This window comes from Sus scrofa, chromosome 4 (genome assembly GCF_000003025.6).
Source record: "Sus scrofa isolate TJ Tabasco breed Duroc chromosome 4, Sscrofa11.1, whole genome shotgun sequence".
Taxonomy (NCBI): domain Eukaryota; kingdom Metazoa; phylum Chordata; class Mammalia; order Artiodactyla; family Suidae; genus Sus; species Sus scrofa.
In genome coordinates this window covers 117,282,561-117,309,455 of record NC_010446.5, presented here as the reverse complement: position 1 = coordinate 117,309,455, position 26,895 = coordinate 117,282,561, and the positions used below count along the sequence as shown (strand labels likewise).

General features: G+C 36.9%; 1 protein-coding gene across 2 annotated transcripts in view; it reads right to left on the bottom strand.

Annotated features, from left to right (window-relative positions):
* The window catches only part of DPH5 (diphthamide biosynthesis 5), a 38,774-nt gene continuing 13,531 nt past the window's right edge, over positions 1,653 to 26,895 (bottom strand). Inside the window, exons 4-8 of one of the 2 annotated variants that reach the window (XM_005655461.3) lie at positions 26,563 to 26,671; positions 14,937 to 15,057; positions 9,955 to 9,994; positions 8,352 to 8,455; positions 1,653 to 6,611 (exon numbers count right to left, since the gene is read on the bottom strand). In XM_005655461.3, coding sequence (XP_005655518.1) covers positions 6,388 to 6,611; positions 8,352 to 8,455; positions 9,955 to 9,994; positions 14,937 to 15,057; positions 26,563 to 26,671 — 598 coding nt within the window. In that variant the 3' untranslated portion in view covers positions 1,653 to 6,387. The remainder of the gene's footprint in view (positions 6,612 to 8,351; positions 8,456 to 9,954; positions 9,995 to 14,936; positions 15,058 to 26,562; positions 26,672 to 26,895) is intronic. The other variant, NM_001243679.1, reaches the window with a different exon arrangement.

Sequence of the window (26,895 nt, the reverse complement as noted above, 5' to 3'; positions counted from 1 at the left end):
GTTAAAGGAAATACAAGGACAAGCCAAAGATTGGGAGGAAATATTGGAAAATCACAATCGGACAAAGAACTTGTATCCAGAATATGTAAAGAATACTCAAAACTTAACCATAAGAAAACAAACAATTCAAATTAAATTACAAGTGGGCAGAAGGTATGAACAGATGCTTCATTAAACAGGATGTAAAAATAGTAAATAAGCACATAAAAAATGTTAGTCATTAGGAAAACAGATTAAAACTTATGATGACACACCACAACATACCTATCAGAATAGCTAATATTAGAAAATACTGCCAACATGAAGTGCTGGCAAAGATACAGAGCAATGGGAACTCTTACACTGCTCACAGGAATGCAAAATGGCCCAGCCACTCTGGAAATCATTTTGGCAATTTCTTACAAAATTAAATGTACATTTACCTTATGATCCCAGCAATCACACTCCTGGGTATCTACTCCAGAGAAATAAAAACTTACGTTCACACCAAGACCTATAGGTGAATATTTTACTAACTCTATATGTAATTGCTAAAAATTGGAAACAACCCCAATCTCTCTCAGTGAATGGATAAACTGTAGTGTATCTATACACGAGAATACCACTTATAGCAATAAAAGTGTGGATTTTTGATACATGCAGCAACTTGGATGAATTTTAAAGAGCATTTTGCTGAAAGAAGCCAGTCTCATTTATTTGACATTTTCAAAGAGACAGAACTATAGAGAAAAATCCATCGGTGGTTACCAGGGATAATACGTACACAGAGGGTGAATATAAAGGGATAGTGTGAGGGAGTTTTGTGGGTGATAGACTATTCTGTGTCTACATTATGAGAGTGGTTTCATTCTACAATAGTTTAAAATGGCATTAAAAATAATAATACCAAAGGAATAACAACTACCAAACAAACAAATGCACGAAGTGTTTAAGTGTTTCTAATCTAACTGGCAAAACACTGGGATTTCATGATAGTAGACCAAAAACAGTATTATTTATCCTTTTTCTGCTGATGAATGGTGCACATTTTTCACTTTACAATTTCATTTAAGTTGAGGTTAAATAACATACAGATTAGACTCACCAGATTTAGCAAATAAAAATACAGGAACTCAAATTTCAACTTCAAATAAACTTTTTTTTAAAAAAATTAGTGTAAATGCATCCCAAATAATGACATACTTGTATTAAATATTGTTTATCTGAAAGTCAACTGAAATGCATACCCTATTTTATCTGTCAATACTAACACAGAAAAATGTACAGGTCCTAAATCTATATAGCTGAATGAATTCTGCACAACAAACACCTCATCAAGATACAGACCCTGTTCCACTACCCTGGATCCCTTCTGTTCCCTTAGTCACTCTTCATTCTCTCCATAGGTAACCGCTATTTTCTTTTTATTACTGTTGCCAGTTGCAATACTTCATATAATTGGAACTGTACAATACACTTTTTTGTCTGGTTTCTTTCACGTAACATGTTTTTGAAATACACTCATGTTGTTGAATTAGTCAATAGCTCAGTTTTACTGCTAAGTAATAGTCCAGTCAATCTACAATTTTAAAATCTATTCTCCTGTAATGGCCACATGGCTTGGTTTCAGTTTAGGGCTATGAATGTACAAAGTTATAAACATTTAGGGACTATTTTTTTTTTTTTTTGGCAGTATGTCTTCATTTCTTTTGAGTCAATACCTAGGACTGGTTTTGCTAGCTCATGGGCAGTTTTATGCTTAGTATTTTATATGCTCTTCTATTTCTAGTTTTCTAAGATGAAAACAGATTGTTGATTTTAAAATCTTTTCTATTCTAAAGCTGTAAATTTCAAAGCACTGCTACATGTGCATCTTAAAATTCTTCACATTTTGTGTTGTTTTTATTCAATTAAAAATAAATGTGCATCTTAAAATTCTTCACATTTTGTGTTTTTTTTTATTCAATTAGAAATAAATGTGCAGAGTTCAGTGGTAATGAACCCAAGGATGCAGTATCCATGAGGACGAAGGTTCGATCCCTGGCCTCCCTCAGTGGGTTAAGGATCCCACATTGCCTTGAGCTGTGGTGCAGCTTGCAGATGTGGCTCAGATCCTGTGTTGCTGTGGCTGTGGTGTAGGCAGGCAGCTGTAGTTCTGATTCAACCCCTAGCCTGGGAACCTCCTTATGCTGTGGGTGAGGCCCTAAAAAGACAAAAAACAAAACAAAAATGTATTATTTTATTTCCAGATATAGGGGATTTTTCTAGACATCTTTTTTTGTCAGCAATTTTTAACTTAATTCCATTGTCATCAACAGCCAAGCATATAGTCTACTTTGGTGAATTTTTCATATGTGCTTGAAAATAATGTTTATTCCACCACTGTTGGCTGTAGTGATCTATCAATATCAATTGACCCAAGCGGTTGGTGGTGTCCAAATCAATATTTTTACTGATGCTTTTTTCTTTCCGTTGCTGAGAGAAGATGGTTAAAATCTCCAACTTGGTGGATTTGTCTACATCTCCAGTTCTGTCCATTTTTGCTTCATAATATTTTCAAGCTGGTATTCATTTAAAGCACACACATTTAGGATACGTCTTCTGAATGAACTGCCCCTTTCTTCTTAATGAAAAGCCCCTCTTTATCTCCAGCATACTCCTTTCAAAGTCTTTTTTTTGTCTTATGTTAACATAGCCACTTGTTTGCTTATGCTGTTTGTTTGGTCTGTTTTGTCTCCACTCAAAAGAATTACTTTCACTCTGTCTTTATATTTAAAGTCTAACTCTTGTATACAACATATAGTTAGGCTTTTAAAAAAATCTAGTCCTTTTAATTGGACTGCTTAATGTACATTTAAGCAATTATTGATTTGATTGAATTTAAATCTACCATTCTATTTGTTTTGTTTGGCCTGTTTCTTGAGATTTATTTCCTTCCTGCCCTCTTTTGGTTAATCATATATTTCTCAGCAATTCCAATTCCTCTATCTTTTTTTATTTTTTTTTTGGGGGGGGGCTGCACCCGAGGGATATGGAGGTTCCCAGGCTAGGGGTCGAAGCAGAGCTGCAGCTGCTGGCCTACGCCAGAGCCACAGCAATGTGGGATCCGAGCCATGCCTGCAACCTACACCACAGCTCACAGCAACTCTGGATCCTTAACCTGTGAGGCCAGGGACTGAACCTACATCCTCATGGATACTAGTCGGGTTCGTTAACCGCTGAGCCACAAAGGGAACTCTACTTTTTTTATCTTTTTTCATTCTGCATGTGTTTTTTTTTTTTTTTTAAATAGTGGTTGACAAGGTATTAAAGTACACATCCTTAATTTATCAGTCTACTTATTGTTAGTATTCTCCTACTTCAAATGACATAAGAATCCTGAAACTGTTTAATTCCCTTGAATCCAACTTGTTATTGTTGGCATATATTTTAGTTAAATACATGTCACAACACCATATTAAATTTTCAGACGTCTTTTAAACACATGAAGCCAAGGAAACCCGAGAGTCATTTATACTTGCATCTCTCTCATTTCCTTCCTTCTCCCTGATGGCATTTACTTCAGCCCTTCCTCACCTTTCCTTGCAGTGAGTGCACGTCTGTTAGCAGCAAACTGTCTTGTTATGGAGATTATTTTGTCCTCATTTTCAAAGGATATCTTTACTGGATATGCAACACTGGATTGATGGTTTTGTTTTGCTTTTGAATTCCTGTAAAGATTTTTGTCTTTCTACTGCCTCATGACCCCCACTGTTTCTGATGAGAAAGAGTCCATTTGTACTGCTGCCCTGTATGTTGTGGGTTCCCCAATACCCCTCATGGTGGCTTTTAAGATTTTCTCCAACCTTTGGTTTTCATCAGTTTTAACTATGACATATATACATATATATACATATATATATGTCAGGTGTGGTTTTCTCTGTAATTATTCTGTGTGGAGTTCACTGAACATATTGAATCTGTACATTCAAAGTATCACTAAACTTGGGAATATTTTGGCCTTTACTTACTCTTATTTTTTCTGCCCTACGTTCTTCTGTTCTTCTGAAGATACAATTATATATACGTTGAACTGCTTGATATTGCCCCACATGGCATTGAATTTCTGTGCTTTTTTTTCTTCCCTTCAATCTTTTTTTCTCTATTCCTCAGACAGGATAATTTCTATTCATTTGTCATCCATATTCTGTTGTTAAGTCTGACTGTTTGGGTTTTTGTTTGTTCCCAATCCTCTGTTGAGAGACCCATTTATATCAGTTCATTACAACCACTTCTCCTTTTTACCCTCAAACACAGTTTGTCTGCTAATTCCAGTATTTGGATTATGTCAGCATCTCTTTTCACTGTGTGCTTTTCTCCTTTTGACTGTTAAGTCATATTTTCCTACTTCACTGCATATCTCATAATATTTTATAATATTCTAGGCATTGTTGAGATTTGCTTCATTTTGTTATCACGCACTTGAAGAGATAAGCTTTGTCCTAGCAGGCAGGTAAATCATTGGACAGTCACTTTGATTTTATGGAGGCTTGATTTTACATTATGTTAAAGATCTGGTCTTTAGTTTTAGCACAAATCCTTGGTCCTGGGCATAGCCTTTACTGCTAATACACAACCACTCTAGGGATTTGATGGAAAGCCTAAGGCACTTATCAAGCCTTCTAACTTGTGATTCAAACTCTGTTTTCTCTTGCAACAGAGAGCCACAATCTCTGCCCAGCCTTTTCAGCCTTCGAGCTCTGGCTTCCTGCCAGGTTCACTGGAGTCTTCCCTGCACACGCACAATGCAGGAGTCAGGCAGAGTTACGAGTAAATTATACACAGATTGAAAGGCTCCTCCCTCAGTGCTACCTTCACGTCTAGGGTTTCCTCCTTCAATTTATAGCTCCTCTAGCAGCCAATTCCTCCAGCACCTCAAGTCATCAGGACTGCAACTTTCTCTTGAGTTCTAGCCACCGTCTCACCAGACAGACTGATGAACGCCCTGGGGAAAGAGTCATGTTAAGCACAGTTCTCAGGCTGCCGATGGTCATTCTGCCAATGCCTTCAGACAGTTCTTTATTATATTTTTCCAGAGTTTATAATTGGGAGGGCTTATACATTACAAGCTATTTCACCACTACCAAAACTAAAAGGCTTTCATTTCATAATTCTTCAATGTTTGCCTCTGTCCCTGCGTTCAACAGATTGAAAGGAGAATATTTCACATATATTAAAAATCTCTTTTATCTCAGATGAAATGAAATAACTCAAAATAATCTTAAGTGATGCTCCCAGAGAGCAGATGAATATTTGCTCAACCTGCAACAAATTTACAGAACAAAAAGGTCAGATAAGTTGATTGGACCACGGAAGCACAGTTGATGGACTTTTAACACCATGGGGGGGTCAGGGGGACTGACCCTCCATGCAGTTGAAAACATCTGCAGTTCTGCATCCATGGATTCCACCAACCACAGGCTGTGGAGTACTGGAGTATATACTTCGTGAAAAAAAAAAATCTATACATAAGTGGACCTGCACAGTTCAAATGTGTTTTCAAGGGTTGATTTTACTCAGAGTTAGACCAATTAAACTAACATGTAGCAAAGCTATTTCTTACACAAACTGATAAAAAGTACAAAACTTTAAACTGTCATGAAATATAAGAAATGGAGTGTGATTTACAACTAGAAAGAGGAATGTGGCTACTGGCACACACACAGAGGCATGTTAACTGTTAAGTGCTATGACAAAATCTAACTAATCCATTGTTGTCTTCAAACTTAAGTTTTATTTTGTAGTCAGCAACTTTTCCATCTGTCAGCTTGGATGAGAAAGATGCTAATTAAAACCAAAGAGCAACTGTACATGCTGGCTGAACATTTACAAACCTCCGAAATACAGCAGAACATGAGGCACATAATTAGGATGTCAGTTTAACAAGACAAGCTAATTCAAAAGGATGTCATTTTGTAGTATGTACTCAGCTGAGCTTTAAGTAAGCAGGACTGCTGGGTGTGGGCTTATTCCTCCTACCTCTCTTTATATGCAATAACACCAAACGCTGTCAAGAAAACTTACCTTGTAGTCAAGGCATCTGTCTTTTTAAGAAAGTTCCACCTCATATAAACTGGTTTCATAAACAAAAACTGCTTCTAAATGATTCTGTCTAGGATGTCTATCTCCAAGTTTTCCAACTTGGTCTGCTCCTTGAAACACTGCCAAAATAACAGCAACAGCTGGTGATATCATAGGGAAAAAACTCATTGCCACAGGAAACCAAGCACTGTTGAGTCAACATTTTTCTTCTTGGTCAGTTGTTTTATACTTATTAGGTAAACCAAAAGACCTGTTTGAGTTGTTGTACAAATATGTGTATACGCATATATGACTGAAATTAACATCTAACTGTGGAAAATGTCTAGTTCAGAGTGCATCGGTGCTTTGGGATTCTGAGCTATCTTCTGGTATGGAAAACAGACGTAGCATCTCCATCTCCAGTGGATGCAAGCTGCCTCCTGTGATGATCAAGGAATGTAATGGTCCTCCCAGGTCCACTGTACACATCTGCTGCAAAGTGCCTGCTGCAATTTTCTGGTCCTCAGCTCCAACTCTGGCTAAGCCGACACAGAGTGTCTCCTCGGTGACTGCTATTAAAAATAAAAAATAAAAAAAAAGACATTGCCATTCAGTTCTGCAAATGCACTGTCCTGAATCCATTCAAACCAATGCTAGTACCCAAAGTGTATTTAAAGAAGCTCAAATACTTTAAATCTCCTTGATCACTTAGTACAGACTATCTACTGATTTATCCTGGGCTTTTCTAAGTTATTTGCTCTATATGACATATAAAGTGAAGTAGTACTTCCTAACTTTACCCTTTCAGAATTTCAAAGGCTCACCTTAGTTTAAGTTTTCAGGACTTGATGAATAATTACCTGTATCCATACCCTATTGCATAGCATTCTGAGTGAATGATATTTATTACTTATATTTTAAATAAAATGTTTGAGATATGTTCACATCGACCAAGATATATTGGAAAAACCAGAGGATTATGGGATAAATGCACAGATTTGAGCTGTACTTAGCCATGTGGCTATGTGACAAACTTCGGTTTTTTCATTTTTTAAAAAAAATGGAATACTATCTCTCAGAAATGGTGAGAGAGATAGTGGTTTAAGGGCTAAAGTTACAGATATGAAAGTATTTAGTCAACTAAAGAGCCCTTACCAAGTAATAGGCATTATGACATTACTTACATTTTTTAAGTTCAAAATAACCAACATTAGTGAACTTTAGTATTACTCACTCTGGTCTGACAGCTGAAGGGCTAATCTTTTTGTGGTTTTGTTTAGTTGGGAAAGCTGTCCTGATTGACATGCAGGCATGTAAGGAACTCTGAACAAAGTTAGGATACCAAGCACCCGTGCAGATTATTTGATCACAACGTTAGCAAGACCCACTGAGACCAAAATCATCAATGGTCACTCAATAATCTCTTCATGGGAGTTCCCGCTGTGGCTCAGTGTGTGAAGAATCTGACATAGCATCTGTGAGGGCGCCTCACTGAGTGGGTTGAGGATCTGGCGTTGGCGCAAGCTGTGGCTTAGGTCGAGGATGCAGCTCAGATCAGGTGTTGCTGTGACTGTGGTGCAGGCCAGCGAACAGCTGCAGCTCCAATTTGACTCTTTGCCTGGGAACTTCCATATGCCACAGGTGTGGCTGTAAAAAAACAAAAACAAAAACAAAAAATCTCTTCCCATATCTCTTCTATCAATAAATAGGTGCTCAAAGCAGGAAGCCAGTCAATGCCTTACAGCAGAATATAATGACAGATTCATTTTTAAGAACCTCTCAATAAAAATGTACTGACAATGGACATTTTATTACATACTACATCCACTGTGTCTAGATACTAGGATATAAGGGTAAATCCTCTTGTCTTTCTCTTGAAGAACACCATAGCTGGTCTTTCAATGTTGAGGGTGAGGACAAGCAAAATAAGTATAATTTGGCAGGATAGAGCTCACCATAGATTTGGACTAAAATGGAAGTTTTATATTCTACTAAAATATCTGGTAAAAATATTAACAGCTTTTAAAATCTGACCAATAGTTAGTTCGTAAAAAAAAAAAAAAAAAAAAAAAAATCCTCACGTTCTAGAATGATATTAATTTCACTAGAAAGAACTCCATTGATTTTCTTTCAGTATAACTTTTGGCCTATGAGATTTAAGGTCAAGTTGTAAAAAAAATTGATAGGAAAAAAATACAGTGAGAACACACTACTGGCCCCAGTGGGGCTGGCAAACACATGCGCGGGCCAGATGTGGTACCATCCCAGCGCAGCCACAGGGGAGCATGAGAGTCAAGCAGGGCCCAAAGTACCTGGCTCTTCTCCTCTCATTCGCTGGTTCTGAACGATCTCCAGAAGCTGCTGTGCTGCTTGGTTCACACTCATATACCGAGGCGGTTCGTAGATCTTCCTTCCCCTGTAAGTTAAAACTGGATGCCACTCTGCTTCGCCATGACACATTTTTACCGCTATTGCTCCCCCAGGTACACTCAGCTTCCATGGTACATTCTGTGTGAAGCTGCTTTCACGTTACCCATTTCAAGTACACACTGAAGCACAGATACAGCGATTGTTTACCTGAAGTTTCTTAAGCTTTTCTCACTGTTCTACTTCAGATGGCCTCTCACCTCACTGAGATATTGGCAGAAATAAAAGCCCAACAACTTAAAGATAAATGTTTAAGTCAAAGTTACCTTTATTCAAAGTGCTATCTTAGGCAAAAATAATTCAAAATAAGTGGCAACTTGTTCTACGCCCTAGCTTAATCAGGTTATACAGTGTTCATTTTTACTACCACGTTTAAACCACAGATTCATTCCTCTTTTCGCACCTTCTAAGAAAAGTTAAAGTGGTAAGTATCTCAAAATCTTGGAGGGTAAGATACGTGTACTTTCATAGGTCTCAAAAGGCTACCGCATTTACCCAATGATCACAATAAAAACACTGCTTTTACAGTTTACAAAAGAGTTCATATAGATTATGTTATTGTCTCTCAGAACAATTCTGCCAGTCGGCATTGTTCAAGAGAGATACAACGCAAGCCATAAACATAATTTAAAATTTTCCATAGTATCCACAATAACAGAAGAGACAAAATTAATTTTAATTATATTTAACCCAATATATCCAGAATGTTATATTTCAACATTTATTCCTATAAAAATCATTAAAGATTATTTTTGTATTAAAGTCTTTAAAATCTGGAATGTATTTTATATTTTGGTACATCTTGATTCAAATGCTAACTTCTCACTGGAAATACTTGATCTGTACTCGGATTTCATAAAATTCACACTTGTAAAAGTAGATTTACATATTGAATTGTTCTAAATATACTTAAATGTTTTCTAATAACTAAGTTGTGTATTAGTTTTAAATTAATTTAAATTATAAATCCAGTTTCTGAGTTACATTAGCTATAAGTACTTAAAGCGCTCATTAGGCACATGTGGGTAGTAGCTACTGTACAAGACACTGCATCTATAAGCAAAAAAAGGGTTATTACTCCCATTATACACAGGAAGAAAATAAGGCTCAGAAATGGATGTAACTTGCTCAAGAGAACATAACCAGAGAGGCCAACCTAAGATTCGAACCCACGTCTTCTGACTCTCAATGAACTCATCCCACGAATATTTACTGAATGCCTATTAGGTGCCAACCACTATTCTGAGTCCGGAACCTATGAAGTCTATTACTACTTACACTCTATCAGACTGCCTATCATTTCATTAGACTGAAAGTGTTTAGTTTTGCAGTTACTGAAAGCTGACTGGTTTTCACTTGATCTTCGCCAAAAGGCTAAGAAGCCATGAAAGCTGATTTTCAACAATCGTTAGAACTCCTGTCATTTAAACAGAATTTATTGTTCAAGCAATTAAAATAGATGCATGCATTCTCAGAACAAGAACTTACTTGATTAGATTTTCCAAAGACTGCTCCTTTACTTTGATGTCTGTAGGAAGTAGAAAATTAGATCTTTTTAAAGTAACCACTTTATTCATATTGTAAACTTCAGCTGAGTTGCCTAAATTTTTGGTAAGTATTTTTCTCAAGTCTCCAAAATGGCTAATTTGAGAGTTGGTGACAGCCTTCCCTCACATGTGTATCTGGCCACTTTGTAATGGAAACAGAGAAGAATGGAAGCCTGTGGTTGTATAAAGGTCATTAGTTAGAACACAAACATGATGTTGGCCCTGAAACCATCCTGGAAGAATTGCAGTTTCCTCTTGGAAAAGAAGATACAGGAAAGAGTTAGGTAAATATGCGCATATACACTACCTCACAGCTCATCGAGGGTCTTTGTGTTCATTTCTATCTGCTGGTAACTGCATAGACCCAATGAAAAGTCTTGTTATGCTCCTATTCTCACCTATATTTTCCAGGCACTGGAATATAAGCTTCGATGTTTGTACCACAAGTAGAAGAAAATTCTCACGACATTTTGCAAAGACTTTTGCTTTCTTGTAACTGATAAGACATGCCTAGTAACCTATGAATAAACACTTTAACACCAATATTCATACTTAAACAGGAATTTCCTGAGCACTGACTGCCAGACATGGGGCTACCAGGGCAGCCGAAACACATAGAGTCTCTGCTCTCAGAAAGCTTGACAATGCAAGCATCACAAAGACTGGATTCCTTATACTTTTTAATCACTGATGCTGGTACGATCTGGTAGAAGGTAAAAAAGCAGAATCACTTTACATCCTCCCAGGAACTCAGGACACAGCAGCAAGAGCAACAGCTGCTTCCTGTTCTATATACTGAAAACAAATGGTTCAGCCAAAGTTTCTTTTTGCAAAAATAAATATAGCGCAACTTAGGGGTCTTTTTGATAGACATCTATAGCTTTCCTAAGTGACTATAAAAGTTTTCCTTCTAAAGGATGCTAAAGAGTTTGCTTGGGAGATATTCCAGAGATAATTCTTTATTTGCATTTCTAAATGTTCTTAGAACCAGCAGTGAATATATTTTTCAGGTTCAAAATATCACTGATTATTTAATATTTCCACTTGTCTGGCATATAGAAGGGGAAAAAGAAAGTTATATGTTATTGAAATGTGGCCTGTGACACAATTAATGGTATATAAGTCAACTCAGATTTCTATTACATGATAGCTACAGTATTTTTTAAAAATTAAACGCATTTATAAATTCATTTGCTTTGAGCTTCTGAAATGCTATTTGTGATTGTTAAGTTTCTAACTTGATATTTTCAAGGTTTTTTTTTTTTTTTACATTTTTAAATGATACATTGTACAGAATTTGATTTTTAAAAATGAAGAGGGTTGGGGAGAATTTTCACACGCAAATACTTTTTAACTGAACATAAGACTGCATTAGTGACTTAATATCAAGCCAGACTGATCTTAATACTTTTCCTTGGTCTTCACACAGGCCATAATCACTCCTTTCTATTTCTGCTTGCTAGAATATAAGATTCTCCTATTTTATGCACCTATCATAATGCAAGGTACCCAGTAGATACTCCGTAAATATCTACTGAACAAATTTTTTCACATGGCTCTACTACCCACCCTCCATCCATCAGCCCATCCTAACTAATCTACCCCTTAAGTAGAGTAAGTCCCAACTCCTTCAGAAAGCCTTTACTGGCTTCCCTTCGAGTCCTTTTTATTCTTTGAAATATCCATATTATTAATACTATATCTTATTAATCTCCAATTACATCACATATATCAGTCTTGTCTTTGCAAGAAAATTTTAATTTCTCTATGGTTTCTTACCATGACATATTCTCACTAATCCCTTATAGGGCTTGGCCCATAGCAAGCATTCAATAAATACATACTAATTTAAATAAGGAGAATTTCCAGGTGATTAAATGATGAGAATTTGGAATCATGATATCTTATACTTCACACCTTGTTCCTGTTTTTGTTAATGGAGCAAGGAAGATATATTGTTTAACCTTGTTTGTCTTTTCCCAGGAAAGCCAAGAAAAGGGGCAGCTCTTAGAGTTCAAGAGCCAAAGTTCTGGTTTGTCCTTCCTGCCTCTCCATACAATAGAACTTAATTGTTCTATAAACTTTCAAGTACACCAGCATGTTAGTTCCAACTAGATTTCAAAACCCTGAGGGCAGGACCCATGTCTAATGCTTCCTTAGTATTTCAGAAGAACCTAACTCCACAGTGGGCATAAACACTAAGTAAATACCTGTAAATTGATCTTCTAACCGCCTTTCCAAAGCTTCCAAAAAATAAATCCTATTTTTCCCCCCTTCCCCTATTTTTTATGTTACAGGAAGAAGTTAAGAGGTAGCTTAGTTCTTAAAAGGCCTTTCTTTCCATTCTGTTTTAAAGCCTCTCAGTTCTGCTGTAAAACACACACACACTTTAGAATCTGAGCTCCAACGAATCTACCCCTCAGTCCCTCAGTCCCTCAGTTGCATATACTTCTACTTCTGCCTTTAATAAAAGTCCTAATGGCTGTCCTTCATTGGATCCAAGTTCAAGGTAACAGGATGGATATATGTAATGGCATATTCCACGTGAATTAACAAGTGTGTTACAGTCTGCTTGCCAGTAAGAACTACAAAAAAGGAAGACCAGTACCTTTCCACATGGAAAAATCCAAAGACAAAACTAGAAAGTCAATTCATTAATTATGAATTACTAAATTACACTGACAATAAGCTAAAAGAAGAAAATATTTTCGTACCAGTTAATTGTGAGATATAGGCATAAGCCAAAACAATATTAGAGAAGCATTCATGGACTGATCTCGATCTAGAATTAATCAGGTGTCAATGTTATTGGAGTAAAAGGAATATATTCTGGCTGGAACTGAATGAACTAGCAAAAGTTGAAGATTTTCTGTGCCAATGGGTAGTAAGATCAAGTCTGAGAAAATAAACTAAAAATAAACTTCAACCAATTAACTTCCATTAAACACTAATGAGCAGCTACACTGTGCCAGACTTCTAGACATTTGGAAGAGAGATAAGAGCATGACAAAGTCCTTGCTCTTATGAAGCAGGGAAGAAAACCAACCAGTTGATAAAGCAATTCACATGGATGGTAAGACTGAAAGGAAATAATGCAAGACAATGGGGAAGAGAAGCGCTGGGGAACACAGGGTGTACCACGTCAGATTACGAAAAACTTCACTTTAGATCAGGAGTTGGCAAACTTCTATAAAGGGCCAGGTAGCAAATATCTTAGGTTCTGAGGGCCACAAGGTCTCTCTCATAATTATCACTGCCATTGTAGCATGAAAGCAGCCACAGATGACACATAAATGAAGCAGCATGGATGTGCTCCAATTACACTTTGTTTATAAAACAGGCAGTAGGCTGGATTTGATCCATGGGGGCTAGTTTACTAACCCCTGCTCTAGATAATCTCCAATTTCTATCCTATAAGAAATGCTAACCCTGAGTAAAACTTTTTAATAGTCTTCTTTTAAAAGAGACATATAGATTAGCGTTCTGGTAATACAAAAATTATATATATTACTGAATAACAGAGAACTGGTTATATTATACAAATAACCTAAATGTTTTCAGCTAGGAGGAATCTTATCTAATGTTCTAGATATCTGTACTTACTAAAGAGGCCAAAATCATGGGTTCACTCTGTCCTGACTCTGTATTATGTGGCAGACACTCTACTGGATGGCTTGCACACACAGTACCACTAAAATGGTGCAATTCAATGTGTGATCCGAGGACTGATGCCAGTATGAGACAATTCTGCTACCAGAAAACGGTGAAGCAACTACAGGAATGAGAGTTTAGAAACACTTAGAGTAATTTGACTTTGACACAGAAGATTGGAAATTTTGAAATAAATAAGTATGTGTTTATTGTGTATACATATATATACACATATATACTTTTATATATGTGTATATATATTACACACACACACACACACACACATATATATAAAAGAACAAAACCTAGTCCTTCACCACACATAATTTGAGAAATACCGCTCTAAACACTACCCTGAGGCAAGAAAAGACTATTCCTATTTGACAAAAATGAAGGTAAAGTAAAGACGGTTCACAACACTCTCTAGCTAGTATACAGAACTCAGATTTTTGTCTTCTGATTCCAAGTGTAAATATTGTTTCAAAGTCATCAAAAATGCCAGTTAGCTCTTCTCTGTTCATGAGTCACAGATGAAAGCTTTGACTACAGGATCTTTGTAACACATACCGTAGAGCAGGAACTGTAGTGAATGTGAATCAGTACAATTCCAGTACCTCTGCTGGCAAAAGCAGCCCACTGCGTCTGCAGCTCCGTTAGTACCATCATTTTGGTATGTGAAGACAGCAATCCAAGCTCTTTCCACCCTTGTCAGGAAATAGGATTTGGCAGCATAATACGGTGAAAAAAGCTGTGACTAGCAGGCTATTTGGATTCTACCAATTTTGCAACCAATTCTGAGCGTCTGAAAATGACTCAATATCTCTGGGCCTCAACTTCATCTATAAAACAGGCTTCAATAAGATGATCTCCAGGGTCTCTTTCACATCTATGACAGCATCAATAATCTGATGGCATCAATACTGCATATTCAAAGGACACCTCGAGGGAGACATGGGATGGGTAAGAATAAATGCTCCATACAAGTCTGTTGAATTGCTGTATATGGACCGGAACAGGATCTCAGTGGACAAACAGGTAAGAGATGGAACCTGGAGGGGCTCCATAAGGGCATAAGTGGGCTGCAGCATGAACTATAGCATGTACACAGGAATAGCCATGTGGTATTTGGGGAAAGAGCATGGCATACATAAAGTATCCTTTCTTATCTCTAGCTAGCTGCCCACAGAAGAAGTTCACCTTCACACAAAATCAAAAAGAGAACAATATGACAACCCCACATTGTGACCCCGAGGAAACGCCAAAGGCCTTTACCCAGCAAGCAGAGCGTGTGCATGCCGTTTAGTCTGTTCTTCTTCACTTTGTCAAAGAAGCTTTCTGGTCTCCAAGTGTCTGTCCAAAAAACAATAGACACAGTCTCTCCAAATTTATACAACTAGAAAAAATAAAAACATAAGTTAATGACTTAACGATTCGCTAACTACTATTTCACAGATAACAACCAAAATAAAAAGTGAGAATGAAACTTGAGGTGGACTGGGGACCAAATCTATCACAAAAAAGGGTGCAAAAAGTTCTCTTTGATCCACAGCAACTGGAGTCATTCTGATGTCTTCAGCAGAAGGAGTCTAGTATTTCTGCATTCAGTATAAGAACACATGTATCTAGTTTATGATTTAGCTAGGTAGCTGCTAAAAATACCAAAATACAAAGAATGCACAAAGAAGCCAAAAAAAAAAAAAAAAAAAAAAAAAGACTTTTGGGCAATCATAGCAGGTTTCACAAGGTTAATATTATCCTCACTTTATAGATGAAAAACCAAGGCTCAGAAAGATCAACTGAGTTGCCCAAGTCACACGGCTAATTAGAAGTGAGAAAGAAACTCCATCTTGGTCTCAGGAAGCGGCCCCGTCCACCACACGTCTCAGTAAAATTCACATACTGTCTACCCACTGCAGCCATGTCTCAAAACCTACCCCCTCACTGTACCCACTATCTGTTCCCTCACCATGGAGTCCAAGCAGAAGGGCCTCTGTCCCCCAAGTGGCTCAGCCAGGCTGCTTGACTGCTGCACCATCAAGATGCTTGCCTGGTTCCAGGCTGGCTGCCCAATTCACTTAGATAAGTCCAACTCCAAATCTCAGGCTAAGAAAAATCTACTTTTGAATTTTGGTTCTGCAACATGTTAGCTGTGTGCCATTACTCTTAAAAAAAATTTTTTTTATTAAAGAATAGCTGATTTACAATGTTGTGTCAATTTTTGCTATATGGCAAAGTGACCCAGTCATACATATACATACATTCTTTTTCTCATACTATCTTCTATAATGTTCCATCACAGGGATAACATATTGCCCTTCCTACCCACAGGGTTGTGTGACTCAAATAACATGTAAAAAGTTATTTAAACTGTGAATGATATGTTAATATTAGTTCTTACCTAGGCACTGAACAAAGCATTTTAGTTTCAAAGATTTAATATATGGTAAAACATAACTCTAAGGTTGCTATGTAAAGATTTAATTGTTCAATTTAAAGAGTGCCTGAAAGAATTTTTAATAGTGCTGGAAAGCACTAGATGCTGGAAATCACATCCTGAGTTCTGCTACAAATTAACTGTGTGATTGAAACAGCTGCGTGACTTCAGGAAATCATCTGACTTTGCTAAAGCCTAAAGTTCTTAATTTTAAAAATAAAGAAACTGGCCTAGAGAAGGGATTATCATTGTCAAGCTTCTCAGTGTCCCGAAGCTGCTGTAAGAGGCATATAGGAAGGAAACAGAGAAGCGGGGGCATTTGGGGTCCTCCAGCCCTTGAGAAGCTGAACTTCTCCCAATTTTTATATACTGAGATCCTAAAAACTGTCACCAATACTCATAAAGGTGACTTTGGGTTCCCAAGGGAAGGGTCATCATATTCCTCATATGGCCACAACCTTCAACCTACCTTGTAATAGGCTTTATACCCAAAGTCCACTTGAAAATTGTCTGAAAAGGTATTTTCCCATAGAAGCCATGCTGCCCAGTGGCAATCAAATTCACAGATTAGTGTGCAAAGACCCATGTAACTCTAAGAATTCAGTATGAATCTTCCAACCACACCTAACGTGGTTTCTCTGCTAAAATGTATTTAGAGTTCCAATGTGAGATGCCTCCAAGACATTCACCTGGGCTATAAGGAATAAGCCTAGTTCTGTTGGCAGCTTCCTGTTACTGTTATTGCTCTTAAAGGGCAAACTTATCTAACAAATACTGATTATAAACCATCCACTATGTGCCAGGCATTATGCTATGCACAGGTGTAAAGTGAGAAGCAAAGCAAAGCTCTGGCCCTGGGGAAGCAGGCAGCCTCACTGACGCCCTTACTAGCAGGCAGAAGCTCTAGAGTCAAGTCTCTGGTCCCTACTAGTTGGATGATCATGGTAACTAGCTGGGTGACTTTCAGGAGAAACTCCCCAGCAAAATAGGTATAATAATTAGAAACCTAATAATGTGTTGCGTTAAGGATTAAGTGACACTATATGTAGAATGCCTAGTGCCATAGTAAAGACTCGATAAATGTTAGGGAGTTGATGATATAACAACAATGTCTGTAATGATGATATGAAGATGTTCTAAAATGCTCTGCTACAATCCAACTGCTTTCCCTACTGGAGTGAGCTCAAAAACATTACCAAATATTTTAAACTACATCTATGATTTAATTCTGACAAGTTCAACTGCTTACATCCTAAAAAGAATTTTTAGCACTTCTGATGAGATTTGGAAATATTAACATTACTTGATTTAATAAAAAAAAACTTTAAGGGAAAACCATTAAAGAAAATTGTATATATAACTATATATAAATGTTTTAAATATGTTTCCAATATTTAACAGTTATGGAAATACAGTCACGGAGGCAAATTCTTCACTCAAAAGGAAGAGGATGGATCATTTAAAAGAGAATTGAGATGCTAGTCACATATAAACACTAGCTGAAACACTCTGTGTAAAACCGTCTTTGAATTGTCTAATTTGAGGGATTAAGGAAAACCTCACATAAGCATCTCTTTCTAGGACCCTGATTTATAGACTGTAACCATTTCCATGGCTGTGGTGCAAACTTCTTCAATGAATTCTGGGACATTATGCAAAGAGTTTCACCATTTAAATGCCAGTACCTCAAAGAACAGAAGAACCAGTCCTTTTGTGTTTCACAATTCAAGGACTTACCAGTAAACTATAAAAAGAAACTGGAACAAAATCATACAGTGACGAGAACAGAGATTGCAGAAGTCTAAGAACCTACCATCCTAAAAATGTAAGCCTTTGTGCTGTGATTTCCCCAAACCATTATTGATGCAGATCTACATTTAGATTATAACAAGAGCTGTTGTCAAGAACAGTAGGCAAATACTGGCCTTTTTTTGTTTTAACCTATAACCTCCATAAGTTATAGAGAGAGTAGTTTATCTAACTTGATATTGGATCATGTTTTTATCTATTGAAGACAAAAACTCAGTTCAAACTGATCTTCTTAGTTATACATAAGGCACTAGTTAAGAGTGAAGAGATGTACAAGAAAGAAAAATACCTGGCAATAAATAATAATTATAAAAAATAGGTATATATTGGAAGTACTATAAGAATTCAGCATTCCCCCCACCTAGTGAGCAACTGAATGTAACTTCCAAATAGACAGGATATAAGAGGGATGGGTAAGACTGGAGAAGCTGAACACAGCAAGACTGAGATGATGTAAACAAAATAAGAGAGATGGGAAATCTTGGGCAATGTTTAGAATGGCATTAAGCAACTATCTACAAACAGGTACTGCCTGACTTGCCTCTAACAAGCATCTGTAATTCCTGACATGCTCCTGTGTACCAATTCCTGTCGATTCTAGCTCTATAATTATGGAGAAACTATTTCTTTTCTTCCCTCCTTAGTTTGAGCTCTCAATATCACTTGACTGAGTGACCTTAATAGTCTTTTGACTCATCTCACTGCCAATATTTCCTTTCTTTTGGAGGAACAGATGCTTTGTAAACTCTATTTTATAATTAGGTTTTAGTGCTTTTGGTATTTTTGTTCAAATAAAAATATTTTGTGATTTTTAAGTCAAAAAATATTATTTTCTGGATATGAAAAAATCAGCAAATTTAACTTGCTAAGAACTCTATTAAGCCTCACATGTGTCTTTTATATACTAATCAGATCAGTTAAATCTGTGCGTTAAAACAAAGCTGAGCCAGCAGAGTTGTAAAAAAAATGTACCACAAAACCATATAATCAAGAGTTACTGGTTTTCTCTTTTATACAGAATACTTGTTTTTAATCTTCACATGCATTTTGCTTAACATTGATTTTTGCTGACAGTAAGAAAGATTATACACATGGCTACTCACTAGGTACACAGATAAAGCTGAATGACCATGTAGACAGGAGAGCTGCAGGCTTTGTATTTTCACGTATAAATGAGAGAACCCACATATGAATTAAGTGAAAGAATTACAATTTAAAGCATACAATTACAAAGATAAGATTCAACTAGGGGTGGGAGGTGGGGAGGGGAGATAAATAAATGAGCATTCAACTCAGCAAATGTTACATATTGATTACATGCATGGCACTGCAAAAATACCATGGAAGATGTGAAGATGAGTAAATTAAGGAGCTTACAGTATGGTAAGCACACAAACATATACAAGTAATTGACCACTCTTATAGGATGGAGATTTACCACAGCTGTTTGAGTAGAAGAATGGCACAATGACATATACTATTCGAGCAGAAAACTATAAAGTGGAAGAGAATGATGGTAAGGTAACTATTAAGACAGTGACTAGAAAAGGAAATGGAAAGAAGAAAATTTATAATATGCCTACGATTTAACAAGTCGTCAAAAATAATTCCAAAGTGACTAAAAGAATAGAGAACTTAATTGAGGAGTTGTTCTAAGATTACACAGTAATTTAGAGCTCTGATACCCTTATTACCTAGTTTAATGTTCTTTGTAATCATTAGGTTTTATCGTTTCTACAATAGTACCTGGACAACAATAAAACCAATTTAATGCTTTTGAAAACTAACAGTAAGGACTACTACAAGGTCAAAAACGCTGACTACCACAATAAGTGTTGTGTCATTTAAAAAAGGAAGGAAATGAGTTGTTACTTTTTGAAAGTAATATACATTTTTTTCCCCAAAGTAGAAATGCACTATATAAACAGAGGAACATATGGCAATAATCAAGATCACTCATGCAACAGCCAGAGAAAGTAGAAGCATTTCATAATGATGAGAAAATTAGACAACTTCTTCCCTGAAGTCAACCAAGAAATCATTAGTACCTGGTTTCATCAAAGTGTCTTACTTTTCTTTAAAATGGCTCAAAATCATTTCAGTCACCAAATTTTTAGAAAATAATTAATATATTCTGTCACACAAATGATGAACAATAATACCAGACCAAAAAAAGTATTTTAGGATCTGTTTAACACCTGACAGATTCAGGAGAATGTCCACATAGTAAGAGATAAGTAAAAAGATTAAAAGAAATTATACCAAAATGGTTACCTTCAAGTGGTGAGACGATGGATGCTTTTATTTTCTTCTTTACACTTAGCGTATTTTCCTAACTTTTTGAGTATATACGTCATTCATCATCAAGAAAAAAATGCTATTTTTAAATGGCTCTTCAAAAGCAGAAACAATAATAAATAAAAGCAATTCTGATTTTCCATGATTAAGCTGCTAAATGCTTAACTTGAAGATTTCAAGAAAAGGAGTTGTTCCTCTTGTCTTTTAGGTACTGAGAAAAATCCTGATTTTATATTATGAAGAATGTCAAAATACCACCACCAATAAACGGATTTTTCTTTGGTTAGAAAAACCTTCAGGGAGTTCCCGCCGTGGCGCAGTGGTTAACGAGTCCGACTAGGAACCATGAGGTTGCGGGTTCGGTCCCTGCCCTTGCTCAGTGGGTTAACGATCTGGCGTTGCCGAGCTGTGGTGTAGGTCACAGACTCGACTCGGATCCCACGTTGCTGTGGCTCTGGCGTAGGCTGGTGGCTACGGCTCCGATTCGACCCCTAGCTTGGGAACCTCCATATGCTGCGGGAGCGGCCCAAAGAAATAGCAAAAAGACCAAAAAAAAAAAAAAAAAAAAAAAAAAAAAGATAAAGAAAAACCTTCAAAATATAACCAAGTGTTAGAAATATTCGTTACTTAGAAATTTTCAAATGACACGATTTTAGGGTATACAAGTTAATAACTAATATTATTAGTGGTAAATTCTAAAATTAACTCAATGAAAATTTGAGTATCTAATATATCTTGGTCTAGGTAACCTTTGCCTAAAGTTGGAAAACAGGCCAGTATTTTTTTAGCTTCCAAATCTACAGGATATTAGAACTTATCTAGTTTAGTATTTTTCATACATTTTAGTGTCAAAACTTTTTCCAAATGTATTTTTACACAGAATATCACTGACGTTTATGAGTAAATATGATTGGGCTCTTTGGGGTTATTTTTTGTGTTTTGGTGTCAATTACTTCCTTATCTGCAGGACCTTAAAGCATCTTCATAAGTCATGGTGCACTCTGAAAACCACTAGTTTTGAAAGCATTACTCCCTGTTCTCCCCTCATCCTCTTGGAGTTAAGAAACTTAAGATCCAGAAAAGTTAGATGAATGCCTTAGTTACCTGCTGAGCAAAAAGTAAAATACTACCTTTTACTTTGCAGTTAAACTCTAAACCTTTTCTCTTATAGCCATTATGTTTTCCTTTACTAATTCTTTCCAGTATGTAATCAGTTTTTACCCAACATAAACATGTAAGACCTGTGTCACCTAATCTCTAGATAGCCAAGGTTCCCATGGTATGTATGCAGGGATTCACCCGTGCTTCTGTTAACACCTTGCAGATTCCTCAAAGTGCTTCCAAGACTCTTGGCTTTACCTGTACATGTCTCTCTGTTGGGAAAGTCTTTTACCTTCCTGGCCATCTAGCAAACTTCTTATAATTTCTTTTTTAAACCACTTAATAGAGGCACATTTTACATATCATAACATTCACTCATTTTAAGTGTACATGCAATGATTTTTAGCAAATCCACAAAGTCGTGCAACCATCATCATACACATTTTTAGAAAAATTTTATCACTCCAATCAGATCCCTTATTGTCCATTTACAGTTAATCCTTGTTCTCACTGCCAGCCCCTGCCAACCACTATTTGCCTTCTGATTCTACAGATTTTTCTGGCCACATCATGTAAAAAGAATCGTAAAATATGTGGTCTTCTGTGCCTCATTTCTTTCACTTAATGTACACACATTTAATGTCTATGCTGGCACTACTAATTCTTTACAAGACAAAAGGAAAGGCTTCAGGGAAACACCCATGCCTTCAAGAGTCTGGGAGTAAGACAAACCCAATCCCGCTCTCCTACATAATCGACTCTGATTGATGATGGTCCTGAAGGCCCAGGGTTCTTAGGAGAGGAGGCAACTTCTCTAAAAACTTCTTTCCACCCACAAGAAGAAAACACTTGGGCAGTGGTGTTGAGTCCAGACCCACGGAGAAGTCCATGGGGTGAGGATGTGATAACTGTGGTAGTGGGGATGGGAGGAAAGCATCTACTAGCATACAGAGCCCCCTTCCTTTCCTAGGATTATCAGTAAGGCACGAAGGGTTCTCTGCATCTCCCTAAATGTCAATTCTCTCACAGGCACTGCTCCACTTCTTTGGCTCTTCTCTTATACCCCATCCTCTCATGCAGATGCTCTCAGCATCTCTTCTCTAAAAGACTGCAGTAAGCTACTAATTGATTTCCTCATTTCCAGTCTTGTTTGGCAGCAGTAAGTCAATCTCCACATACCTGCCAGAGATTTTTTTTTTTTTTTTTTTTGTCTTTTTAGGGCTGCACCCACAGCATATGGAAGTTCCTAGGCAGGGGGTCGAAATGGAGCTGCAGCTGCCAGCTTACATCACAGCCACTGCAATGCTAGATCTGAGCCACATCTGTGACCTATGCCACAGCTTGTGGCAACACCAGATCCTTAATCCACTGAGGGGGCCAGGGATCGAACCCACATCCTCATGGATACTAGTTAGATTCGTTTCTGCTGAGCCACAGTGGGAACTCCCAGATATACATCTTTTTAAAACACTTATCAGATCAAATATTTGCACTTTTTAAACTCCTCTAAATACAGTTAGTCCACACCACTTAGAATAAAATCCAAACTCACGATGTTGGGTTAGACGGCCTGGTGATCCAACTACACCCACCTGTCCAAGGGCAGATCACTCTTTCCCTGTCTGCTGCTCTTCAGTAAGCTCTCCTTTGGTTCCTTCAACAAGCCAAGCTCACTTCCGCTTTAGGATCTTTGCACGAACTGCTCCCTTTGACTGGGATATGGTTGTCCCTTCTTGACTCATATCTAATCTTAAGTGCTGTCACCCCTGAGAGACCTCCCCTGACCACCAACTACAGTAGTGACCAAGTTACTCTCTAACCTAGCAGTCTACTTAAATTTCTTATACTTACCACTATCTGACATATATTTTTTTAATTTGTTATTTCCTCTCGTTCCTACTAGAATGTAAGCTCTTTGGTCAGGTTTATCACTGTATTCAAAGGAACTTAGTAGGCAAACAATAAGAAGGCAAACAGTATTTGTTAAATAAATGGATCATCACTCCTCATTACAATTTCCAACTTGGCAGCCTTCATTTAACAGCAACAACAAAAATTTCATTAGGTACCTGGGGGTTGTGGTTAAGGAACTATATTTTACAGCATGCCTATAACAGAATGCATACCAATTGGATGTATGTATGCATGTATGTTTGTATGTGTGTAGAACTGTTAGTCTATGTAACTACTTACCTTCATTAATACTGATAATCAAGAGTTTTCTGCTGGTTAAGAAACCATACTAAATTACTAAATAAACTAAATTTTTTAGTTAATAAAAAATACTCAATGGTCAATTCTAAACTCTCTATGCTGAGTTAGAAAACAACAAAAACAAAAAGACAGCTTAAAAGGACCGATAAACTGATAGTTACATTTGCACCCATTTTCAAGTTAGGAATTTCAAACTAGTGCCCTTTAACCTAAGGTGAAGATGTTGAAAAGAATATACTGTTCAGATCTGTCACCTTACCCAGAGTAAGATTTTGTTCAATAACTGGATAGTTGTTTCTGAACCCAAGGGAAAGCTTTTCACAGAGGTGACAGAACGCCTTTCAAAGTGGTGCCCACTTCCCTTTTAGAAAATTGCGTCAGAGAGTATGGCAAGGTAGGCTGTTAACATTCTACATTTAGCAAGCATATTTCTGGGAACTAAAATCTACCTTTCCAATTCTGCCATACTAAAAGAATGACAGTACAGTTTTTAACTTTCTAAGAATTTTCTTATCTGTCTAGGTTGGTGGTCCTCAAAGTGTGGTGCCTGAACCAGCAGCTTCAGCATCACCTGAGAATATGTGAGAAATGCAAATGCTCAGACCCCTATCCCAAATCTACTATGTCAGAAAATCTGAAAGGAAGGCCCAGCAAACTTTTAATAATCCCTCTAGGTGATTCTGATGAATACCAAAGTCTGAGAACCACTGGTATAGGTTATTATTTTTTTCCATAAAAGCTAGTCCAAATAGTAAAGAGAAAAAGACTATTATAAGGAAGAACACTTGGTCAAAATTTCTGCATTATGCAGGATACCCAAACATTTATTTTAAAATTTAAGTGTGCCACACATATGATCATTTTTAACGCCTTCTTTCTTAGAAAATGATACAAAAAAATAAAAATTACCTCCTTCTTCTGGAGTTCCCGTTGTGGTGCAAGGGTTAATGAATCTGACTTGGAACTATGAGGTTGCGGGTTCGGTCCCTGGCCTTGCTCAGTGGGTTAATGATCTGGCGTTGCCGTGAGCTGTGGTGTAGGTTGCAGACGCGGCTTGGATCCCGCGTTGTTGTGGCTCTGGCGTAGGCCGGTGGCTACAGCTCCGATTCGACCCCTAGCCTGGGAACCTCCATTTGCCACGGGAGCGGCCCAAGAAATAGCAAAAAGACAAAAAAAAAATTACCTCCTTCTTCTGGGATAGGTATAACTTGAGTGGTACAAGAATTATGCTTTTATAGATTTCATAAATATAGAAGACAAAAAACAGAAAGGCACTTCCTGTTTTTCAAACAAGGGGTAAGTCATATCCAGATCAGAGAAGAGAACCAAGATGGGAAAACAATACTTTTGTGGCTGCTTAAAGAAATCCATACGAAGCTGAAAAAAAGCCCAAAAAAATATGCAAATGTAGGTATGGTCTTAGGGGCTTATATGTATGGAGACTCACTTTTCATATAAATTCTCTTTCGAATACCTTCATCCATTTTAAACATGAGAGCAATAAACTATACCTTCTATCAATGTAGGATCATCGGGACAGTGTCACCCTAGTCTAGCGTGAGCCAGTCTGGATAATAGATTTACATAATGAAGATAAGGATCTTTTTAAAATTTTAATGCTTAAAAAGCAAAAGACTTTAAATACTCGATAATTATCGTAACATAGAACAAAACATGACGGAAATGTTCTTCACCAGAAATAAAAATAAAACTAACACGAAAAAGTAAATACAGTCCATTAATTAAAGGTTAAAATATTTTAGTCTATAAAATAATTTATTCCTCTCTTTTTTCCTTTCTCCTGGCAATCATTCTTATGGTGAAAGGTAGCATTATCTAGAGGAAAGAATACTGGACTAAGAATCAATTGAGAATCTGAGGGTCAAGACTTCAATTTATTATCACACTGAAACATTCAGAAACAATTTTAAGTGTAAAAAAGATCTGAATTGGCAAGGTTTTTTTTAAAGTATGCATTTGCATTTTATTAAAAGACAAAATCGATGGCAAATTTCTTTGCCAATCTAAACATAGTTACAACTAAGAGTAAGTAATAAATACTGAAAGGTCAATCATTTATACTTTCTCTCTGGTTCTTGAGAACCAAAGGCAGTAATTTCTGAGATGATTGGCCATGACTAGAGAATTAAAGTGAGCTACCCGTCTCAGGCAATAAAGAAAATATGGATCCCTCTAAAGCCACAGATGCAGCATTGGGTACCAATGATAAATGTAGCTTTTTGCTGTAAACAGTTATTTTAAATTATGTATTCCAGGAAGACATTGGAAAATATCTTATTATGCAAGTTCTAAGACGTAAATTGTTTATCTATTATGATATATATGAAATAGGAATAGATCTTAACAGTCAATGAAGTCTTAAAAACTGGTGGCCATAAAGCAGGCATAATTGTCATGGATTGTACATGTGTGAGTATCAGAACACAAACATCAAATGTGGAAAGTGAATGCCAACAGCTTGGAGGAAAATCTTGGCACAACTATAGGGAACTCTTTTAACTCCTCAGAACTAAGATTTTTGGGTTAAAAACAACTAACTTTACACATCAGTAATTGCAAAGCTGGCTTAAAAGCCAATACCACTGGCTTTTAGATCTTTAAGAGACTGCTTTAAGACTGCTATATCACACTGCTCTTGATGGCCCAGAAAACAATACTGGGTAGAAAAACACGGGCCTCAGCAACACAGAGTAAGTCATTTGGAATAAAGAAAAAAGATTTTAGGAATACTTAACCAATTTAATTGGGCTATAGTCCCTTTTTCTGTATGACAAGTTGGATACAATTTTAAAAGCTTTCTCTAAATTTCAACGATGTATTCCAATGAGGGGGGAAAAAATTCTAAGCTACAGGAAAATTAATATAAAAAATACACTGTTAAAAAACTTAACATACAGTCTTACATAAAATAATACTGCCTTATAATTCATGAAATACAATAAAACCTATGGGAATTTGCAGGAAAATAAAACATTTTTGCTAAATGTCACTAAAAAAAATACCATTCTTCTGCAATATTACCTGTAAACCACAGCAGCCCACAGCATTCATTATGGAAGCATTGTGAATAACTCGGTAAGGGATTCCCAGTTTCGTTGCTCTCAGAATAAGATCACTGTGTGTTGTAGCCCTGCAGTGAGAAACGGTCAGGCTGGATTAACTAACGAAGGCTGACTTTCTCAGACTGTAAAGCTGTAACGTCTCATGAGCGCAAGTCAAAGGGTCAAGCTTTTCCTCAAATACTTTGGGATACCTGACCAAGGTTTTCATCTGGGCTCTTTGGCAAGAAAAGTGTAAATTTACATATGCCCTTCACAATGCTGAACTGCACCTCAAACACTCTTAAAGCAGCCT